Source organism: Mauremys reevesii, linkage group 1, assembly GCF_016161935.1.
Source record: "Mauremys reevesii isolate NIE-2019 linkage group 1, ASM1616193v1, whole genome shotgun sequence".
Lineage (NCBI taxonomy): Eukaryota > Metazoa > Chordata > Testudines > Geoemydidae > Mauremys > Mauremys reevesii.
Genome location: NC_052623.1, coordinates 15,197,738 through 15,217,635, shown reverse-complemented (window position 1 = coordinate 15,217,635; position 19,898 = coordinate 15,197,738). Strand labels below are relative to the sequence as shown.

At 43.8% G+C, this 19,898-nt stretch overlaps 1 protein-coding gene across 1 annotated transcript; it reads left to right on the top strand.

Moving 5' to 3' along the window:
* Nucleotides 1-4,128: 4,128 nt before the first annotated feature.
* On the top strand, nt 4,129-5,118 carry LOC120402233 (olfactory receptor 2AT4). The gene has a single exon (XM_039532736.1). It carries the CDS (start codon nt 4,141-4,143, stop codon nt 5,116-5,118), a length of 978 nt encoding a protein of 325 aa, XP_039388670.1. The 5' UTR covers nt 4,129-4,140.
* The last annotated feature ends 14,780 nt before the right edge of the window (nt 5,119-19,898 follow it).

The window sequence follows — 19,898 nt, the reverse complement described above, 5'->3', positions numbered from 1 at the left end:
AGTAGCAATACCAAATCTAAAAGGCTAATTCATTAAGATGAGCTATTATCAGCAGGAGAAAAAAAATCTTTTGTAGTGATAATCAAGATGGCCCATTTCAAACAGTTGACAAGAGGTATGAGGATACTTAACATGGGGAAATAGTTTCGATCTATGCCATTCCAGTCTCTATTCAAGCCTAAGTTAATGGTATCTAGTTTGCGTATTAATTCCAGTTCAGCAGTTTCTCATTGGCGTCTGTTTTTGAAGCTTTCCTGTTGCAAAATTGCCACCTTTAAGTCTGTTACTGAGTGACCAGAGAGGTTGAAGTGTTCTCCTATTGGTTTTTGAATGTTATGATCCCTGATGTCAGATTTGTGTCCATTTATTCTTTTGAGTAGAGACTGTCTGGTCTGGCCAATGTACATGGCAGAGGGGCATTGGTACATGATGGCAGATATCACATTGGTAGATGTGCAGGTGAATGAGCCCCTGATGGCGTGGCTGATGTGATTAGGTCCTATGATGGTGTCACTTGAATAGATATGTGGACAGAGTTGGCATTGGGCTTTGTTGCAAGGATAGGTTCCTGGGTTAGTGTTTTTGTTGTGTGGTGCATGGTTGTTGGTGAGTATTTGCTTCAGTTTGGGAGGGCTCTCTGTAAGCCAGGACTGGCCTGTCTCCCAAGATCTGTGAGAGTGAGGGATCATCTTTCAGGATAGGTTGTAGATCTTTGATGTGCTGGAGAGGTTTTAGTTGTCGGAAACTTTTAAAAAAAAACATCATAATAGAGGCTCAACTTAAATGTATACCCCCAATTAAAACACATAGTAAGAGGACCAGAAAAGTGCCACCATGGCTAAAAAAACAAAGTAAAAGAAGTGGTCAAGGGCAAAAAGGATCTCTTGAAAATTAGAAGTTATATCCTACTCAAGAAAATAGAAAACAGCATAAACTCTGGTAAGTCAAGTTTAAAAGTATAATTAGGCAGGCCAAAAAAAAAGAAAAAAGAATTTGAAGAGCAGCTAGCTAAAGACAAGAAAATTAATAGCAAAACATTGTTTAAGTACATCAGAAGCAGAGAGCATGCCAAATAATGAAAGGGGCCACAGGACGATCAAAGTGCTAAAGGAGCACTCAAGAAAGACACAGCAACTGCAGAGAAGCTAAAGGAATTATTTGCATTGGTCTTCACTGCAGAGGATGTGAGGGAGATACCCACACTTGAGCTATTCTTTTTAGGTGACACATCTGAGGAACTGTCCCAGATTGAGATGTAAATAGAGGAGGTTTTGGAAGAAATTGATAAATTAAACAGTAAGCCTAACTTCAGCATGAGATTAATTGGTTGAAACTATAATAAATAACAGAATTATCAGACACACAGATGAACATGATTTGTTGTGGAAGATCAACACAGCTTTTGTAAAGGGAAATCATGCCTCACCAATCTATGAGAATTCTATAACGGGGTCAACAAATACGTGGACAAAGGATGCCTGCCCATAAGGGTGATCCTGTAGATATAGTGTAATTGGACTTTCTGAAAGCCTTTCACAAGGTCTGTCACCAAAAGCCCTTAAGCAAAATAAGCAGTCACAGGATAAGAGGGAAGGTCCTCTCCTGGATAAGTCACTATTTAAAAGATAGGAAACAAATAAGGTAGGAATAAATGGTAAATTTTCAGAACGGAGATATGTAAATAGTGGTGTCCCTTGCTGATCTGGACTGGGAATAGTGCTGTTCAACATATTCATAGATGATCTGGAGAAAGAAATAAACAGTGAAGTGGCAAAATTTGAAGACAATACAAAACTACTCGAGATAGTTAAGTCCAAAGCAGACTGTGAAGAATTACAAATGGATCTCACAAAACTGATTGACTGTGCAATAAAATGGCAGATGTAATGTATTGTTGATAAATTCAAATTAATGCACATTGGAAAACGTAATCCCAACTATGCATACAAAATGATGGGGTCTAAATTAGCTACTACTGCTCAAGAAAGACAACTTGGAGTCATTGTGGATAGTTCTCTGAAAACATGTGCTCAATGTGAAGCAGCAGTCAAAACACTAACAGAATATTAGGAAGCATAAGGAAAGTCATAGACAATAAGACAGAAATTATAATAATACCAGTATATAAATCCCTGGTTCGCCCACACCTTGAAAATTATATGCAGTTCTGGTCACCCCATCTCAAAAAAAAAAAAATATATATATATATATATATATATATATTACAATTGGAAAAAGTAGAGAGAAGGGCAAAAAAACTGATTAAGGGCATAGGTGTTGGAACTAGGGGTAGGGGTGCGGCAGCACTCTCTGTCTTGAAGTGGTTTCCATCATATATGAGGCTTACAATTTGGTTCAATGACTCTCAGCACCCCCACTATGCAAGTTGTTCCAGCACCCCTGATTAAGGATATGGAACAACTCCTGTATGAGGAACTATTAAAAAGACTGGGACTTTACATCTTGAAAAAGAGATGACTAAGAGGGGACATGACAGAGTAAGTTCATGGAGGATATGTCCATCATTGACTATTAGACAAGATGGTCAGGGATGCAACCACATGCTTTGGGTGTCCCTAGCCTCTGACTGCTAGAAACAGGCATTAGATGACAGGGGATGGATTACTTGATGATTGCCTGTTCTGTTCATTCCCTCTGAAGCACCTGGAATCGGCCTTTGTTGGAAGACAGGATACTGGGCTAGGCAGACCACTGGTCTGACCCAGTGTGGCCATTCTAATGTTATCTTATTTTGTTCTCTTTGTTAAGCTAAATAGATAGATTAAAGGATATCAATCTCTACAACACAGGTTTTCTAATACTGTAATGATTCTCATGGCTCTTCTCTGAACTCTCTCCAATTTATCAACATCCTTCTTGAACTGTGGGCACCAGAACTGGACACGGTATTCCAGCAGCAATTGCACCAGTGCCAAATACAGAAGGAAAATAACCTCTCTACTCATACTCAAGATTTCCCTGACTATGCATCCAAGGATCACATTAGCTCTTTTGGCCACAGCATCACACTGGAAGCTCATGTTCAGATGATTATCCAACATGATTTTCAGAGTCACTGCTTCCCAGGATGGAGCCTCTGATGCTCTAAGAATGGCTTCATTCTTTGTTCCTAGATGTATATCTTTACATTTAGCTGTTTGTAAAGGATATTGTACGTTTCTGCCCAGTTTACCAAGCAATCCAGATCACTCTGAATCAGTGACCTGTCCACTTCGTCATTTACCACTCCCCCAATTTTTGTGCCATCTGCAAACATTATCAGTGATTATATATTTTCTTCCAGGTTATTGATAAAGATATTAAATAGCATAGGGTGAAAACCAACCACTGTGGGACATCACTGGAAACAGAGCCACTCAATGGCGATTCCCATTCATAGTTACATTTTGAGACCTAAGTTAGTTAATTTTTAAGCCATTCAATGTGTGCCAAGTTATTATATCATTCTAGATTGTTAATCAAAATGTTGTGTAGTGCCAAGTCATATGCCTTACAGAAGTCTAAGTATCTAATGTCAGCACTACTACTTTTATCAACCAAACTTGTAATCTTATTAAAAAAAATAGTTTGACAGGATCTATTTTCCATAAACCAATCTCCTACCAAAACAAAGAATGGAAAAAAGCAGGCCAGACAACTGCTTATATCTATATGTCCATCAGGGCTACTAAACTGATGATCTGGCTAACAAATCAAATATCACCACCACCACATCCTTCAACTGATTCCTCTATCCACCACCATCGCCTGAGTCTTAATTGAATAAAGAGAGCATGAGCTAGCACACTTGGCCAGATGTAAATTTGAGTAACTACATCATTGAGATCCTATGAAAGAGATGTATTGGTCATTGTATTCAACATACTACTTAAACCATCTCATTCTCTCCCCCATGGCTTTATATATACATCCTATGGGATGGAAGGCACTGAAAGTTAACTGAAATTGCATGAGGGCAATGAGGGGGACTTAACTACAGGAATTTATCCAATATGTTATTTTATCAACAAAGTTCTTAAGCAAAACACATATCATTCATGACCCTACCATCTTCCTTGTAGTAATCAGGATGGTTTCCTAACTGTTTTTTTCATTCTAGATGTTTTCAACAGTCAGACCATGAACAACTGCAACAGCAATTCTTCTGCTAAAGATTTTTATCTCATCGGATTTCCTGCACTTCAAGATTTCCAGATCCCTCTTTTCCTTGTATTTTTGTTATTCTACCTGCTAATACTAATTGGCAATATCATTATTATAGCTGTAGTTGTGGTCGATCAAACCCTTCACAAACCCATGTACTTTTTCTTAACTAATCTGTCTGTCTTAGATATACTGTTTACAACTACTACCATTCCCAAAATGTTGGCAATGTTTCTGGTCAATGCCAAAACTATTTCTTTTCATGTCTGCTTTCTGCAGATGTATTGTTTTCATGGTCTAACAGTGACTGAATCGCTGCTTCTTGTAGTCATGTCTTATGATCGTTATGAAGCAATTTGTAATCCTTTGCATTACCCAGTTAAAATGACAAAGAGAATAAACATTCAACTGGCAGCATGTGCCTGGGTAACTGCATTGTTAATACCAATACCTGTCATCTTCCAGACCTCTCAGTTAACATTTGGTGAAACAACCACAGTTTACCATTGCTTTTGTGATCACTTGGCAGTTGTGCAAGCAGCATGTTCAGATTTCAGTGCCTCTTTTCAGACTTTCTTGGGATTTTCCATTGCCATGACTGTTTCAGTCGTGCCACTTATGCTTGTCACCCTATCGTATGTTCACATCATTATCTCCATATTAAAAATCAACTCTAAAGTAGGTCGCAGTAAGGCATTTTCTACTTGCACTTCCCATTTGATTGTGGTTGGCACTTACTATTCATCCATTGCCGTGGCATATATTTCCTACAGAACAGACATGCCCATTGATATTCATGTAATGAGCAATGTTGTTTTTGCTATTTTAACTCCTTTGTTAAATCCACTCATTTATACTTTGCGAAACAAGGAAGTAAAATGTGCAGTAAAAAAGATTGTTTTTTTGAAGATCTTTCCTCCTTCTAAAAACTGTAATCTCACGGGGAAATATTAGCTCCAACACAGAAGTTTTACACAGAACCTATACATCACATCATCCCACTGTAAAGGGGTTAAATAGGGCTTAAATCAGTGGTTGTTAAACTGTGTGTCGCAACCCAGTATTGGGTTGCAGAATGTATGTAAGGCACTGGATCATGGCGGCTTTGGTCAGCATGGCTAAGCGGCTAAGGCAGGGTAGTTCCTACCTGTTCTGACACTGTGATGCAGCAGAAAGAAGTTAAAAGATTCCTCCTAAATCATTATAAAACTTTTGATCAGATTGAAATATCAACTCATAATATGCATAAACAGTAATTAACTTGTATATTCAGCTGCTCATAAGAGCTGTCTATTGACTAACATCTTGCTTAGTAATGAAAGCATTTCCAGCCCTAAAACTACCAGTAAATACACCAAATAAAGGTAAAACTGAATGAAACATAATTCTTAATCCTTTCCTCTCTACGTTTCACCGGGTTGAATTGACCATTGTTTTATTGTCTCCATTTAAGAGATTCATACATGTCAGAAGTTATTTTCCTAATGTAGAGTCTATAAATTACATTATACTGCATACTTCAGAATGAGGGGGAAAGAATGCGAGGAACTTGAAATGCAGTATGAAGAGCATGATGCAATTTCATCTCTATGCAATAGGAAGTGCTCTCATGCTCTTATTTTATCATATTGTGCAATTCTAACATTTCTGCATGGGAAGGAGGCCTACTCAGCACAGGTTTTCCTCCTGGCGGCTAGGTCAGGGAATTAGTTCTTGCCCCATCTGGCAGCCCCTTCCTTCTGCTGCTCGCAGTGTGACCCCTCTTTCTTTCTGTGACTCAGGTTATTCCCTCTTCATGACTTGCCCTTCCAACCACATCACTCTGTAGTGTCCACTTTCCCAGTGACCGGTAGGAGAACCTGGTCTGCGCACTATTCCAGGTTCCAGCCCAGGGAACCTATGCCTAGCAACCTAGGTATGCTCATTGTCAGTACTGGTTGCAGCTTCTCTGGGCTCCTTCCTACCCCACCTCTCTATCACCTTGCCTAACTCTGGGTTTACCACCTGGGTTTCCTCTGCTCTCCATGGCGACTTCACCCCCTAAGCATCTTGTCACAGACCCCAAAGTCTTACTTTCCTCTGGATTTCCTTCTTGACCCTGGCCAACTCCCTTTCTATCCAGGGAGTCACTGCAGACCTCAACCCTGCAGCTCCTTTCCTGTTCTTACTTCCTGGCTTTATAATCCTATCCCAACTGGGCTTCATCTGCAATTAGTTCTTATCAATCTTTGGCTCTTCTCCAGATGCAGTAGGTAAAGTTGCTGACTCCTGTAGGCCCACATTACTTGCTCAGGGCTGGTGTGGATGGATACCCCATCACACAAGTTTACATAAAGTCATATTCAGTGAAATATTTTGATGAATAAACCTCAAAAGGTTCATACATTCAATTAAGGCCTGGTCTACACTAGGACTTTAATTCGAATTTAGCAGCGTTAATTCGAATTAACCGCGCACCCGTCCACACCAGGAAGCCATTTAATTCGACCTAGAGGTCTCTTTAGTTACATGGCTATGTCGAATTAGGCTAGGTGTGGATGCAAATCTAACTTAGTAGCTCCGGGAGCTATCCCACACTGCACCACTCTGTTGACGCTCTGGACAGCAGTCCGAGCTTCGATGCTCTGACCAGCCACACAGGAAAAGTCCCGGGAAAATTTGAATTCCTTTTCCTGTCTGGACAGTTAGAATCTCATTTCGTGGTTGGACATTGGGGCGAGCTCAGCAGCACCGGCAGCAATGCAGAGCTCTCCAGCAGAGGAGTTCATGTAATCTCTGAATAGAAAGAGGACCCAGCATAGACTGACCGGGAACTCTTGGATCTGATCGGTGTCCAAAAACGGAATGCAAAGACAGGTCTCCAAAGCCATGAGAGACAGAGGATACAGCCGGGATGCAACGTGAAAATCAAGGACCCCAGACAAGGCTACCAAAAATCAAAGCGGCAACGGCACCACTGCCCCACCAGTGACCATGGACTCTGACGATGGGACAGTGTCAAGATGAGGAAGGGTTTGTGGAGCGCTGGTTTCCCGACAGCCAGGATCTCTTCATCACACACCCAACCTCCCCGGCCATTAACCCGGATCCTGAATCAGGGGAAGGAGCAGTCGGTAAGTGCTTTAAACATGTAAACTGTTATTCTTAATATAACAGGAATCTGAAGTATGTGAAAAGGAGGTCTCTCTATATATGGGGATAGAACAGAAATCCTCCTGGGAGATCTCAGCTCTCCTGGAGGTAATCAAAAGAACTGCCTTATTGGGTGCTCCGTGGTAGCACACTTTCTTTCATGAGGTACTCAGGGAGCATTGCCTCCCCGAGCACGGCTGCATAGGGCCCTGGTTTGTGCTGGCTTTCACGCAGCATGCGCTCTCTATCTCATTCAGTGACCGTCCTCAGGGTGATCTCGCTCGGAGACTCCTGCATCTAATTAGGGGAATTACTGTAATGTTATGCCTGGTCCAAAGTATTTTTAAAAAATCTCCGGACAGACGGCATAGCAGAGACTCAGCACGCTGCTGCATGACAAGCGTAACGGAAAGCCAAAGAATCAAATGGACGCTCATGGAGGGAGGGGGGACTGAGGACGCAAGGTATCCCACAGTTCCTGCTGTCGCATTCTTGGCTGAGCTCCAAATGCTTCTAGGGTCAAACACAGTGTCCGTGGTGGGTCAGAGAAGTGAAAGGGAAAACAATCCTCTGTTGACTCTTTTACATGTCACCGTATCTTTACTGAATGCTGCAGATAGAGGCGATGCTGTAGCACTCAACACCAATATCCTTGCTCCCCCCCCACCATGGGTGGCTGATGGTACAATATGACTGATATCCATCATCATCATCAGCCTATTGGCACATGGGGCAGTGCAAAAGGACTGGTAACCATGCCGACTAGCATCAGTGAGGTCGATCAAGGGCGCCTGCTCCTAATTTTTCCTGGTAGATGGTGCAGTATGGCTGGTAACCGTCCTCATCATAGCAACAGGGGGCTGAGCTCCATCAGCCCCCACCCTTCATGTGTAAAGAAAAGATTAAATTGCCCCTGGACTAGCAGAGGGATGCTGGGCTCCTCTCCTCCACACTCCTTAATGTCCTATCTGGACTATCATAGCAACTGGAGGCTGCCTTCCACTCATTTCTCACTAACAAGTCACTGTGTCTTATTCCTGCATTCTTTATTACTTCATCACACAAGTGGGGGGACAATGCTACAGTAGCCCAGGAAGGCTGGGGGAAGAATGGAATGAACAGGTGGGGTTGTTGCAGGAGCACCCCCTGTGAATAGCATACAGCTCATAATCTATGCAGGATCTGACACAGAGCAGCTGTGCTCTCTGGTTCTCTGATACAGTGGTTCTCTAGTACACTTGCCCATATTCTAGGCAGGACTGATTCTATTTTTAGATACCAAAAAGGAGGGATTGACTCAGGAGTCATTTGGCTGAGATCAGCCAGGACAGCAGCAAATGGTGCAGTGCAAAAGGACTGGTAACCATGACCATCTTATTACCAATTTATGGTATGGTAGATGGTACAGTATGGCTGGTAACCATCTCTGCTGTCATGCAAAAGCAAAAGCATGCTGCTGTGTAGCGCTGCTGGACCGCCTCTGTCAGCGGCATCTAGTACACATACGGTGACAGGCACAAAAGGCAAAACAGGCTCCATGGTTGCCACGCTGTGGCGTCTGCCAGGGCAATCCAGGGAAAACGGGCTTGAAATGACTGTCTGCTATAGCTTTCCCGGAGGAAGGGATGACTGACGACATTTACCCAGAACCACCTGGTTTTGCCCCATCAGGCACTGGGATCTCAACCCAGAATTCACAGAGACAGACTAGACTGTGTTCATTGTTCGCAAAAATGTATCTTCCCATCACACAGCTTCGACTGTCTCCAGACCTGCCACAGCATCCACAGAGGCTGGCAAAGATTAGGCGGCGAAAGAAAAAGACACGGGACGAGATGTTCGCTGAACTTATGGGGTGCTCCCGAGACGAGGCAGACCAGCAGAGCCAGTGGAGGGAGACCCTCTCTCTGTACCAGCGCTCACACAGCGAACGGGAGGAGAGGTGGCATGAGGAAGAGAAGCAGGCGACTCAAACGCTGCTTGGACTAATGAGGGAGCAAACGGACACGCTCCGGTGCCTTGTGCATGTTCTGCAGGACCTCAGGCAGGAGGACAGAGCCCCCCTGCAGTGTATCTGCAACCGCCACAAAGTCCCATACCCCCCTCACCCAAAATAACCAGAAGGAGGGGTGCCAGAGGCCGTGAAAACTGTCACTGCACCCCAGCAGAGTGCTCAAGTACCCAAAAGCTCTCATACCCTAAATTTTGAGAAGTCCTTTCCTTCCCGCCTCACCCAAGCCCCCGTCCCAGTTTCATCCCCTAACTGTCTAGTTGATAATAAAAAATACTTTTCTGTTAATTACTGTTTCCGTCATGTTCTTTTAGAGGAGACTGTGTTTGAAGGGGGGGAAGGGGGTTGGTAATTGGACAGGACAATCACCTTTACCAGGGTACAGACATGGGGGCAGGATCAGCAGCAGGTCACACACACACTGCAGTCAGTAGGCACCCTGGTCGGCATGAGAGGTGGTTTGCAGGTTCTGTGTGGGTGGGGTTACAGATCTCATGCAACGGTCCCTGTCCTGGACCACAGAGCCACGCAGCAGAGGAATCTGTATCCGTCCTCCCCCGCCAAAAGGCCACATAGCCCCCGCACACAGAGTCCCAAAAAGGAGGGATGGCAGGCTCTGTTGAAACATCCAGTCCGGCACTGCAGGCCGCTCTGGGAGCAGGAGCCTGACATTCCTCGAGTTTACAGGCGGTCTTTACAACACTGCACACCCTACCCAGCACAGTCCGTGTCCCAGTTTCAACCCTTTAATGCAAAGTCATCAATAAAGAAACCTTTGTAAAGTTACAGTGGAACATGTATTTTATTTTTAAACGTGTGTTTTATGTTGGGTAAGCGGGGTGGGCGGAGTATGTAACTGCAGATGCTAGTCAACAGTAACTTGGTAAAGAAACAGGGGCAGGTTCAGCTTCTCTGTAAAGAAACTGAACAGTCACAGGTCACGCTGCTCACTGCTCGCTGGTACTTGAAGAGTTCCTTGTCGCTGTGCAAGGCGCCTGCACAGAGCTTCACGAGCCAGGGCATTACCGGGTAGGCTGGGTCCCCGACAATCACTATAGGCATCTGCACATCCCCAAGAGTTATTTTCTGGTCCGGGAAGAAACTACCTTCCTGCAGGCGTCTAAACAGACCAGAGTTCCTGAAAACACGCACGTCATGAACTTTGCCTGGCCACCCGACGTTGATGTTGGTAAAACGTCCCCCATGGTCCACCAGTGCTCGCAGCACCATTGAAAAGTAGCCCTATTTCTCAGCAGCTGACTGTGGAAGAGGTGGACGATAAGGTGCGAGGAGTTGACAACGGCCATAACTGCAGTGGGATCCGTGCTCAAAGTGCTGTGTCACTGAGCAGAAAAGTGCAGGGCATGATTGACGGTTCAATGATAACAGTTACCCAAAACCACCCTCGACACATTTTCCCCCCCAGCATGCATTGGGGGGAAATCCCAGAATTCCAATGGGCAGCGGGGAGTGCGGGAACTGTGGGATAGCTTCCCACAGTGCACCGCTTCCAAAGTCGACGCTGGCCCCATTACTGTGGACTCACACAGTTGAACTAGTGTATTTAGTGTGGATACACAACTTCGACTTCATAAGGTCGATTCCACAAATTCGAATTAAGTTGATTCGAAATAGTCTTGTAGTGTAGACATACCCTAAGCATGGACAAGTTTGGAAGCTTAGCTGGAGTTTATATAGGATAGCTTATCCATCTCAGAGTGATGGTCTGGTGCAATCAGGAGTCTCTAAGATTACTGGTAATTTCTGGTTTCTTCCAGGCTGGAAATACTGAAACAAGATCCTTTTTGTGGTATTTTATCATCTTTTCAGAACAGAAATAAAAAGTACACTTTGTTAAAAATGTACTTTTTCAAAGCTCATTCAAGATTTTAGGGTCAGTTGAGTTTGAGTTGTGGACACAAAGCTTTGATCCACTCTCTTTTTTTATTTTTACTGACTCTCCCATCCATGGTTTAAATACATTCAGCCAGCAGTGTCTGTTGGATCTGTGCATGCACCTTGTAAGCCTTGTACCCATCCTCCCAAGGCCATGAAGGACAGAACAGTCCTCACCATCACTTAGTTCCCTCACTGATACAGATTGGACATTTGTCCATAATATGTGACTCTCCTAAACAAAAAAGACATTTAGTATGTCTATTGCTCACAAGCATAGGTGACTTGCAAGTCACCAGATTTAAAAGCCTAGAAACTGAGACTCTGCCATGAGACTCTGCAGACTGAGGAGTACCCTGAGGAGAGTCAGAGGAAAAAACAGTATTGTTGTTTTGGTTTTGGCACTGAGCATGAATAAAATTTATAACAACTACTAAAAAAACAAGAGCAACACTAACAAAGTAGAAAACTCTCCTAACACTATCTCAGATACTGTGAAGAAGCATTGTGGACTCTGTAGATCTATCTCACTGCCATGGATGGTAAGAAGGAACTGAGTGGCGATTGGAGCTGGTCCGACCTTTGTGCCTGATGGGTGCAGGGCATGCAGGGCGCATTCACAGCCCTAACAGACACTGCTATCTAAATGTTTCCAGCCTCGCATGTGTAGGGTGCACATACCTACAGTAGAGTTCATGTTGACAAATGCTCAGAGAAGAAATTCCACTTACTGTACATCTGTGTAACCAGGGATATAGGTGCAGTGAGATATTTTGTCTACTGTTGCTCCTCAAGCATAGAATAGAGTGTTTGAGGGTATGATTGCCCTTTAATGAGAGACAAGGGATGATGGAAGCAGAAGGTCACAAGTGGCTAAACTCTTAAATGTGAAGCAGTCAAAATGTTATGTGTTAAAGCAGGGCCTCCCAGAGGATTCAGGGGGCCTGGGGCAAAGCAATTTAGGGGGCCCCTTCCATAAAAAAAAGTTGCAATCCTATAGAATACTATATTCTTGTGGGGGGGCCCTGCAGGACCCGGGGCCTGGGGCAAATTGCACCCCCTCTGGGTGGCCCTGATCTCCATTAGACCTCACCAACGCCAGCCAGGAGCACTCATGTCTGCCCAGGTGCCCCCGACCAACCAAACCGAGGTTGGACAGGAGCACCCATGGGGAGATGACGATGGTTAGCAGTCGTATTGCACCATCTGCAAGGCAAGGCAAGGCAAGAGGATGTTGCTGTGTAGCACTGCAGTACCGCGTCTGCCAGAAGCACCCAGGAGACATACAGTGACAGTGAGCTGAGCGGGCTCCATGCTTGCCGTGGTATGTCATCTGCACGGGTAACCCAGGAAAAAAGGCAAGAAACTATTTTTTGCCATTGCTTTAATGGAGGAAGGAAGGGAGGGGGACCTGACGACATGTACCCAGAACCGCAACAATGTTTTTGCCCCATCAGGCATTGGGAGCTCAACCCAGAATTCCAATGGGTGGCGAAGACTGCGGGAACTGTGGGATAGCTACCACAGTGCAACGCTCCAAAAGTCAACGCTAGCCTCGGTACTGTGGATGCACACCACCGACTTAATGCACTTAGTGGGGACACACACAATCGACTATATCAAATCGATTTCTAAAAAATCAGCTTGTATTTAATCGACCTTCAGATGGACCTTCTTCAGAATGGAGAGTGGTAACTAGTGGTGTTCCCCAAGGGTCAGTCCTAGGACCAATCCTATTCAATTTATTCATAAATGATCTGGAGAAAGGGGTAAACAGTGAGGTGGCTACGTTTGCAGATGATATTAAACTACTCCAGATAGTTAAGACCAAAGCAGATTGTGAAGAACTTCAAAAAGATCTCACAAAACTAAGTGATTGGGCAACAAAATGGCAAATGAAATTTCATGTGGATAAATGTAAAGTAATGCACATTGGAAAAAATAACCCCAACTATACATACAATATGATGGGGGCTAATTTAGCTACAACGAGTCAGGAAAAAGATCTTGGCGTCATCGTGGATAGTTCTCTGAAGATGTCCATGCAGTGTGCAGAGGCGGTCAAAAAAGCAAACAGGATGTTAGGAATCATTAAAAAGGGGATAGAGAATAAGACTGAGAATATATTATTGCCCTTATATAAATCCATGGTACGCCCACATCTTGAATACTGTGTACAGATGTGGTCTCCTCACCTCAAAAAAGATATTCTAGCACTAGAAAAGGTTCAGAAAAGGGCAACTAAAATGATTAGGGGTTTGGAGAGGGTCCCATATGAGGAAAGATTAAAGAGGCTAGGCCTCTTCAGCTTGGAAAAGAGGAGACTAAGAGGGGATATGATAGAGGTATATAAAATCATGAGTGATGTTGAGAAAGTGGATAAGGAAAAGTTATTTACTTATTCCCATAATACAAGAACTAGGGGTCACCAAATGAAATTAATAGGTAGCAGGTTTAAAACAAATAAAAGGAAGTTCTTCTTCACACAGCACAGTCAACTTGTAGAACTCCTTACCTGAGTAGGTTGTAAAGGCTGGGACTATAACAATGTTTAAAAGGGGACTGGATAAATTAATGGTGGCTAAGGCCATAAATGGCTATTAGCCAGGAAGGGCAAAGAATGGTGTCCCTAGCCTCTGTTCATCAGAGGATGGAGCTGAATGGCAGGAGAGAGATCCCTTGATCATTGCCTGTTAGCTTCACTCCCTCTGGGGCACCTGGCATTGGCCACTGTCGGTAGACAGATACTGGGCTAGATGGACCTTTGGTCTGACCCGGTACGGCCGTTCTTATGTTCTTATGACCTAATTTTGTAGTGTAGACATACCCGACTTGGTGGGAAGCATCTGAGGCAATGTCTTTCATTGCAGGTACTTAGCCTGTCTCTCAAAGTAGCAGGTGGGGATGGGCGGAGGCCTCCCACATACCATTTTACAGGGTATTTTCAGCATCACCTCTGATGCAGGCTCCCTGTCCTGCTGCAGCAGTATTCAGGCTCTGCTGTGGGACAGGAAGCAGAAGCTGATGGAGGAAGAGACTGTTCTTTAGCAACTGTGGGTCCCTTTTTCTGCTCTCCTCTCTCAAAGGGCAGGGAGAGAGCAGAGAACTCTTCAGTTGGCAGCTGCTCAACAATGTCTGAGGATCTGATGGAATAAGGCCACCCCACTAAGGGGTGTCATGTTTGATGCTGCTCCTGAGTGCTCTGCTCCTTCTCAGCTCAGGTGGGAGTGGGGGAGCTGGAATAGGAAAGGGGAAGTGAGGTACATTGTAGGGGTTGTGGGAGAGGCAAGGCCAGATAAGGGATGGTTTTGTGGAGTGGGTGAAGCAGGGAGTGTGGTATTGCAAGGAAGGGTGGCATGGAGCAGCAGGCCATGTTGAGTGGGATATTTTTTTGGGGGGGGAGAGAATTAAGATAAGGGGTTCCACTCTAAAACCTCCTTCCAGGGGTCCCACTCTGCACTATCTACCTAGTGACTCAGGACTTGGTGCTTCTGCTGTTGGTTCTGCTACTGTTCTTCAGCCCAGGTAAGGGGGAGCAAGCACAGTGTAATTTATTCTGGAACAGGGAGTGAAGTGGGGGAGGGCTTCTGAGAGGGGAGGAGATAGGGGCCGAGCAGGGAGGTGAAGATGTAATCTGCCAAAGAGGAGTATGTGGGAGAGCAAAGCAAAGATGGGAAGGCCATGGGCCTGTTGTGGGGGATTAGATTGTGTCTTAGGAGGGGGCCCAGAGGAGGAAACTGGGGATGGAATAGTGGGGGTACAGGAATGTCTCCTCATTAGTCACTTGGAGCAGGATGCCCAGGACACTAGGAGGATGGTTGGGTCAGCATCTGTGCATCCAGGCACTCAGCCTGTGACCCAGGTTTTGAGAGGAACTGTGTAACTGACCTCCTGGTGGGGAACAATCACACAGCTGACTTCTCAGGGACAGAGAAAGGAGTAGCAGAGGGTCCAGGCCCAATCCAGGCCCCTGTTTGTCAGGATGCTATTTCGGATAAATTTTTGGAACATAACTGTGTCTCTTTAAATCAAGATGCAGCTCCGATGCCTGCGATAACAGAGGAGTTGGGATCAGGAAATTGCCAGGTGGTAGTCTGCCTGAATACAGATGACCCAACTCACAGAGGGTGCGGTGCTTTCCCTCAGGCTGGTGAGAGACTGGGGAGTAGTTATGGAAAAGCTGCTGGGAAAAGGTGCATCTGATCAAAGGGTAAAAGCACTTAGCCCAGAGAGCACAGATCACAGCCCTCTAGGGGGCAGGGAAGAACTCAGTGCTGGAAGGGAGAAACACAGGGTAACCCCAAAAGGGGAGCTGGATTTTCTGCATATGTCCAGTCCTGGGGTTGGGAGACCGCACCCCAAAGGGTCAGCCAATGTAGAGGATCCCCCCTTATCTTGCCAGATCCTGAGATATCAAAATGCCAGAAACGTGATTAAATTAAGAGCCCACACAAAAGGGAACACTGGAGGGAAAGAAAAGCCAGTGACTGATTACATGGGAGAGAGTCAAAGGACACCATGGGTAATGAACAAACTAACCTCGAACCAGACTACCTGAACAGATGGCATGGTCCATTCGTGATTAAAAAAAAAGTTGGTATTAATGTTAAGTTTTGGGGATAAGAATTTTGACACCGATGTTAAGCCGTATGGTAATGCTAGTTCTCAGTTAATACATGTGAACAGATTCAAAGGTTATCACAGCAGAGAAACCATAACAAACCTGGTTTGCTATGTGTGAAAGGGGAAACTGAAGCAGACTGCCTCATGGCCTTAATTGCTGGATGCCAAGAGAACTATAACGCAAACTGCCTTCAAGCTAGTCAGTGACTAACCCTCTTGCAGTAAACTAAGTGGGAGGTGTGATGTTCTGTACCTCATGGGAATACCTTGCACCCCCCCTTGTTCATCCTTATAATATGATTGGGTGGTATCTAATGCAAAGTTTGTCAGGGCAGGTGTCTTCGGAGGCTCATGATGCACTGAGCATTGTCATAGTGATGTTCTAGTAATTATTATAGGTTATAGCAGCAAAGAATCCTGTGGCACCTTATAGACTAACAGACGTTTTGGAGCCTGAGCTTTCATGGGTGAATACCCACTTCATCGGATGCAAGGTTATAGTTTCATATATATAGTTATGAGGCTGAAAATGTGTCTTTATGGCTTAAAATAAGCCCAGGCAAAAACTCTCCAAGAGCACAGAGGCAGTTCACACCTCATCAGGGCATGTATGGGACAAACCCAGCCCAGCCTCACAGGAACAAAGGACACTGCACTAGGCAGCAACGAAAGGATCTGTTGGACTCTCAAGTGAGTCATGGCCCTTTCTTTGGTCACTTTGGGACTGCGATGAGGTAATGCTCACCTGACTCTGAAGGCGGGGTGCGGGGGGGAAAGCCAAGAGAGAAGAAAGAACATGATAAAAGGGAGACACGTTTGCCAGGCTCTTCCTCTCTCTTCCGCCTCCATCTGTAGACACCACCACCAAGCAACTGAAGCGCTGATCAAAGGGGAGAGCCTGGCTGAAGGCCAACCAGCCAGCCTCTGGTGAGAAGCATCTAAGTTTGTAAGGGCACTGAAAGTGTTAAGATCAGCTTAGAATGCGTTTTGCTTTTATTTCATTTGACTAAATCTGACTGGTTATGCTTTGACTTATAATCACTTAAAATTTATCTTTGTAGTTAATAAATCTGTTTGTTTATTCTACCTGAAGCAGTGTGTTTGGTTTGGAGCATGTCAGAGACTCCCCTTGAGATAACAAGCCTGGTACATATCAATTTCTTTGTTAAACTGATGAACTCATATAAGCTTGCAGTGTCCAGCGGGCATAACTGGACACTGCAAGATGGAGGTTCCTAGGGTTGTGTCTAGGACCAGAGATATTGGCTAGTGTCATTCGGTTGCACAATCCAAGGAGCAGCTTACATGCCAGAGGCTGTGTGTGAACAGCCCAGGAGTGGGGGTTCTCACAGCAGAGCAGGGTAAGCCTGGCTCACAGAGTCAAGGATTGGAGTGACCTAGCAGATCACCAGTCCAGATAACACCAGAGGGGAACGTCACAGAGGCCTTAAACTGTTTCATGTAATGGAAAAAGTTTGGAATTACACAACTGGATTGAACAATCACCCATTGAAGCCAATGACAATGGGAGTAGGACTGAATCAAATATAAAATAACAGTTACAATGGCACATCCTGATGAAGGTTTATCATGGTGTACACTCTGTTTTTCAAATACCTGGCTTTCACTTCCTTCATTGCGCAAATCTTCAATGTAATTTACACAAATTATGAGCTCTGCAGTGCATTTGAGATTCCAAATTCTGCTGGGATTGTTTCCCATGAAAATAACTATGTGTGCATGAGTCTCTTAATTGTAAATAAGAAAACAATGGTAATTCCATCTTTGGGGACTGAAGGTGGAGAAAAGGACTACGCAGTTTGTTCAAAAGAAACACAAAGCCTCAATCAGTGTATTTGTCAGAGGCTTTATTGCAGAAGTTTTGCATCTATCACCAAGTGTAACATAAATGAAAACAAAGCTCTTACAATCTTTGGAACTCAAAGTGAGTTACAGTTTATATTATCATATTAATGTCCATACATTTCAGACTAATGCTTCCTTTTGATTTATTTTTTTTCTCATGGTATCCTGCATGGAGAAAACCATTTTTAATATAATTTATGTTAACAGGCACCAAAGGATGTGATTTTTTCATTTGGTACAGTACAAAAATTTTATTTTTGACAATATAGCATTTCTCATTCAAATTGTATCCTCAAATCTTTACAGAGTTGAAAAAATAATAGCAGAGGGAAGAGAAAAATGAAGAGGCACAGCTATGACAAATACTCGAGATTATAGAAGTAAGCTTCCAATAGTTACTTTCTGTACTAAGGATAGAGGAACAAAAAAGGGTTAAAAAGCTTAATTCAGATTAATGTAGGACTGGTAGGAACTTAATGGATCATCAGATCGAGTCTCCTGCTATCACAGGCAAGACCATCCTATGTCCCATACATAAACTTGTCAAGCTCCATCTTAAACTACTATAGGTTGCAAAGTAGCAGCCATATTAGTCTGTATCCGCAAAAAGAACAGAAGTACTTGTGGCACCGTAGAGGCTAACAAATTTATTTGAGCATAAGCTTTCGTGTGCTACAGCCCACTTCATCGGATGCATGCAGTGGTGTTACCATACACATTATAAGGAAAGTGATCAGTTAAGGTGAGCTATTATCAGCAGGAGAGAAAAAAGAACTGTTTGTAGTGGTAATGAAAATGGCACATTTCCAGCAATTGACAAGAAGATATGAGGAACTGTGTATGTGGTGGGGGGAGGAATAAGCATGGGCGAATAGTTTTACTTTGTGTAATGGCCCATCCACTCTCAGTCTTTATTCTAGCCTAATTTAATGGTGTCCAATTTGCAAATTAATTCCAATTCATCAGTCTCTCGTTGGAGTCTGTTTTTCACTTTTTGTTGTTGTAATATTGCAACTTTTAGATCTGTAATTGAGTGGGCAGGGAGATTGAAGTGTTCTCCGACTGGTTTTTGAATGTTATAATTCTTGACGTCTGATTTGTGTCCATTTATTCTTTTACGTAGAGACTGTCCGGTTTGGCCAATATACATGGCAGAGAGGCATTGCTGGCACTTGAAGCTATATATCACATTGATAGATGTGCACGTGAACGAGCCTCTGATAGTGTGGCTGATGTGATTAGGGCCTATGATGGTATCTCCTGAATAGATATGTGGACAGAGTTGGCAACGGGCTTTGTTGCAAGGATAGGTTCCTGGGTTAGTGTTTTTGTTGTCTGGTGTGTGGTTGCTGGTGAGTATTTGCTTCAGGTTTGAGGGCTGTCTCTATGCAAGGACTGGCCTGTCTCCCAAGATCTGTGAGAGTGATGGATCGTCCTTCAGGATAGGTTGTAGATCCTTGATGATGCGCTGGAGAGGTTTTAGTTGGGGGCTGAAGGTGATGGCTAGTGGCATTCAAGCTTATGCTCAAATAAATTTGTTAGATGCCACAAGTACTCCTTTTCTTATAGGTTGTTTTCCCTCACTACTCTCCTAGTAGGAGGCTGTTATAGAACCTCAAACCTCTGATGGTTAGAAACCTTTTTCCAATTTCCAGCCATTTATTCATGGCCAGTTTATAGCCATTTGTTTTTGTACCAACATTGTCCTTTAGCTTAAGCAGCCCTTCCCCCACCTGAGTGTTTCCTTCCTGATGTATTTAATAGAGGTCAATCGTGTCCTCTCTCAGCCTTTGGGTTTTAGTCCACGAAAGCTTATGCCCAAATAAATTTGTTAGTCTTTAAGGTGCCACAAGGACTCCTCATTATTCTTCCTAACAATGAGATTTATGAGAAAGTGGAATGCTCTCCCGGGAGAAAGCATGGAAATCCCTCCCTTGAAACATATTAAATTAGCTGAACAAAACAATGATGAATATATAATTTTGTATGTTTATATTTGTGTATTATATATACCAGGAGAGAAAAGGGAACAGTGCTGTATTGGCTGAGGTGATGGAATAGATCTATCTCTAATTACTATTAATCTATGAATAACTTAGTATTTATTCATTCAGTTTATACAGTACAACTATCAATAACTCTTAAGTCACAAAAAAATTAAAAAAACCAAAATACAATAATTTCAAAATGACATTAAAAGGCCACC

Bases quoted from the DNA above. Each gene is read 5' to 3' on its own strand.
- LOC120402233 (XM_039532736.1), top strand. From the start codon at position 4,141: ATGAACAACTGCAACAGCAATTCTTCTGCTAAAGATTTTTATCTCATC.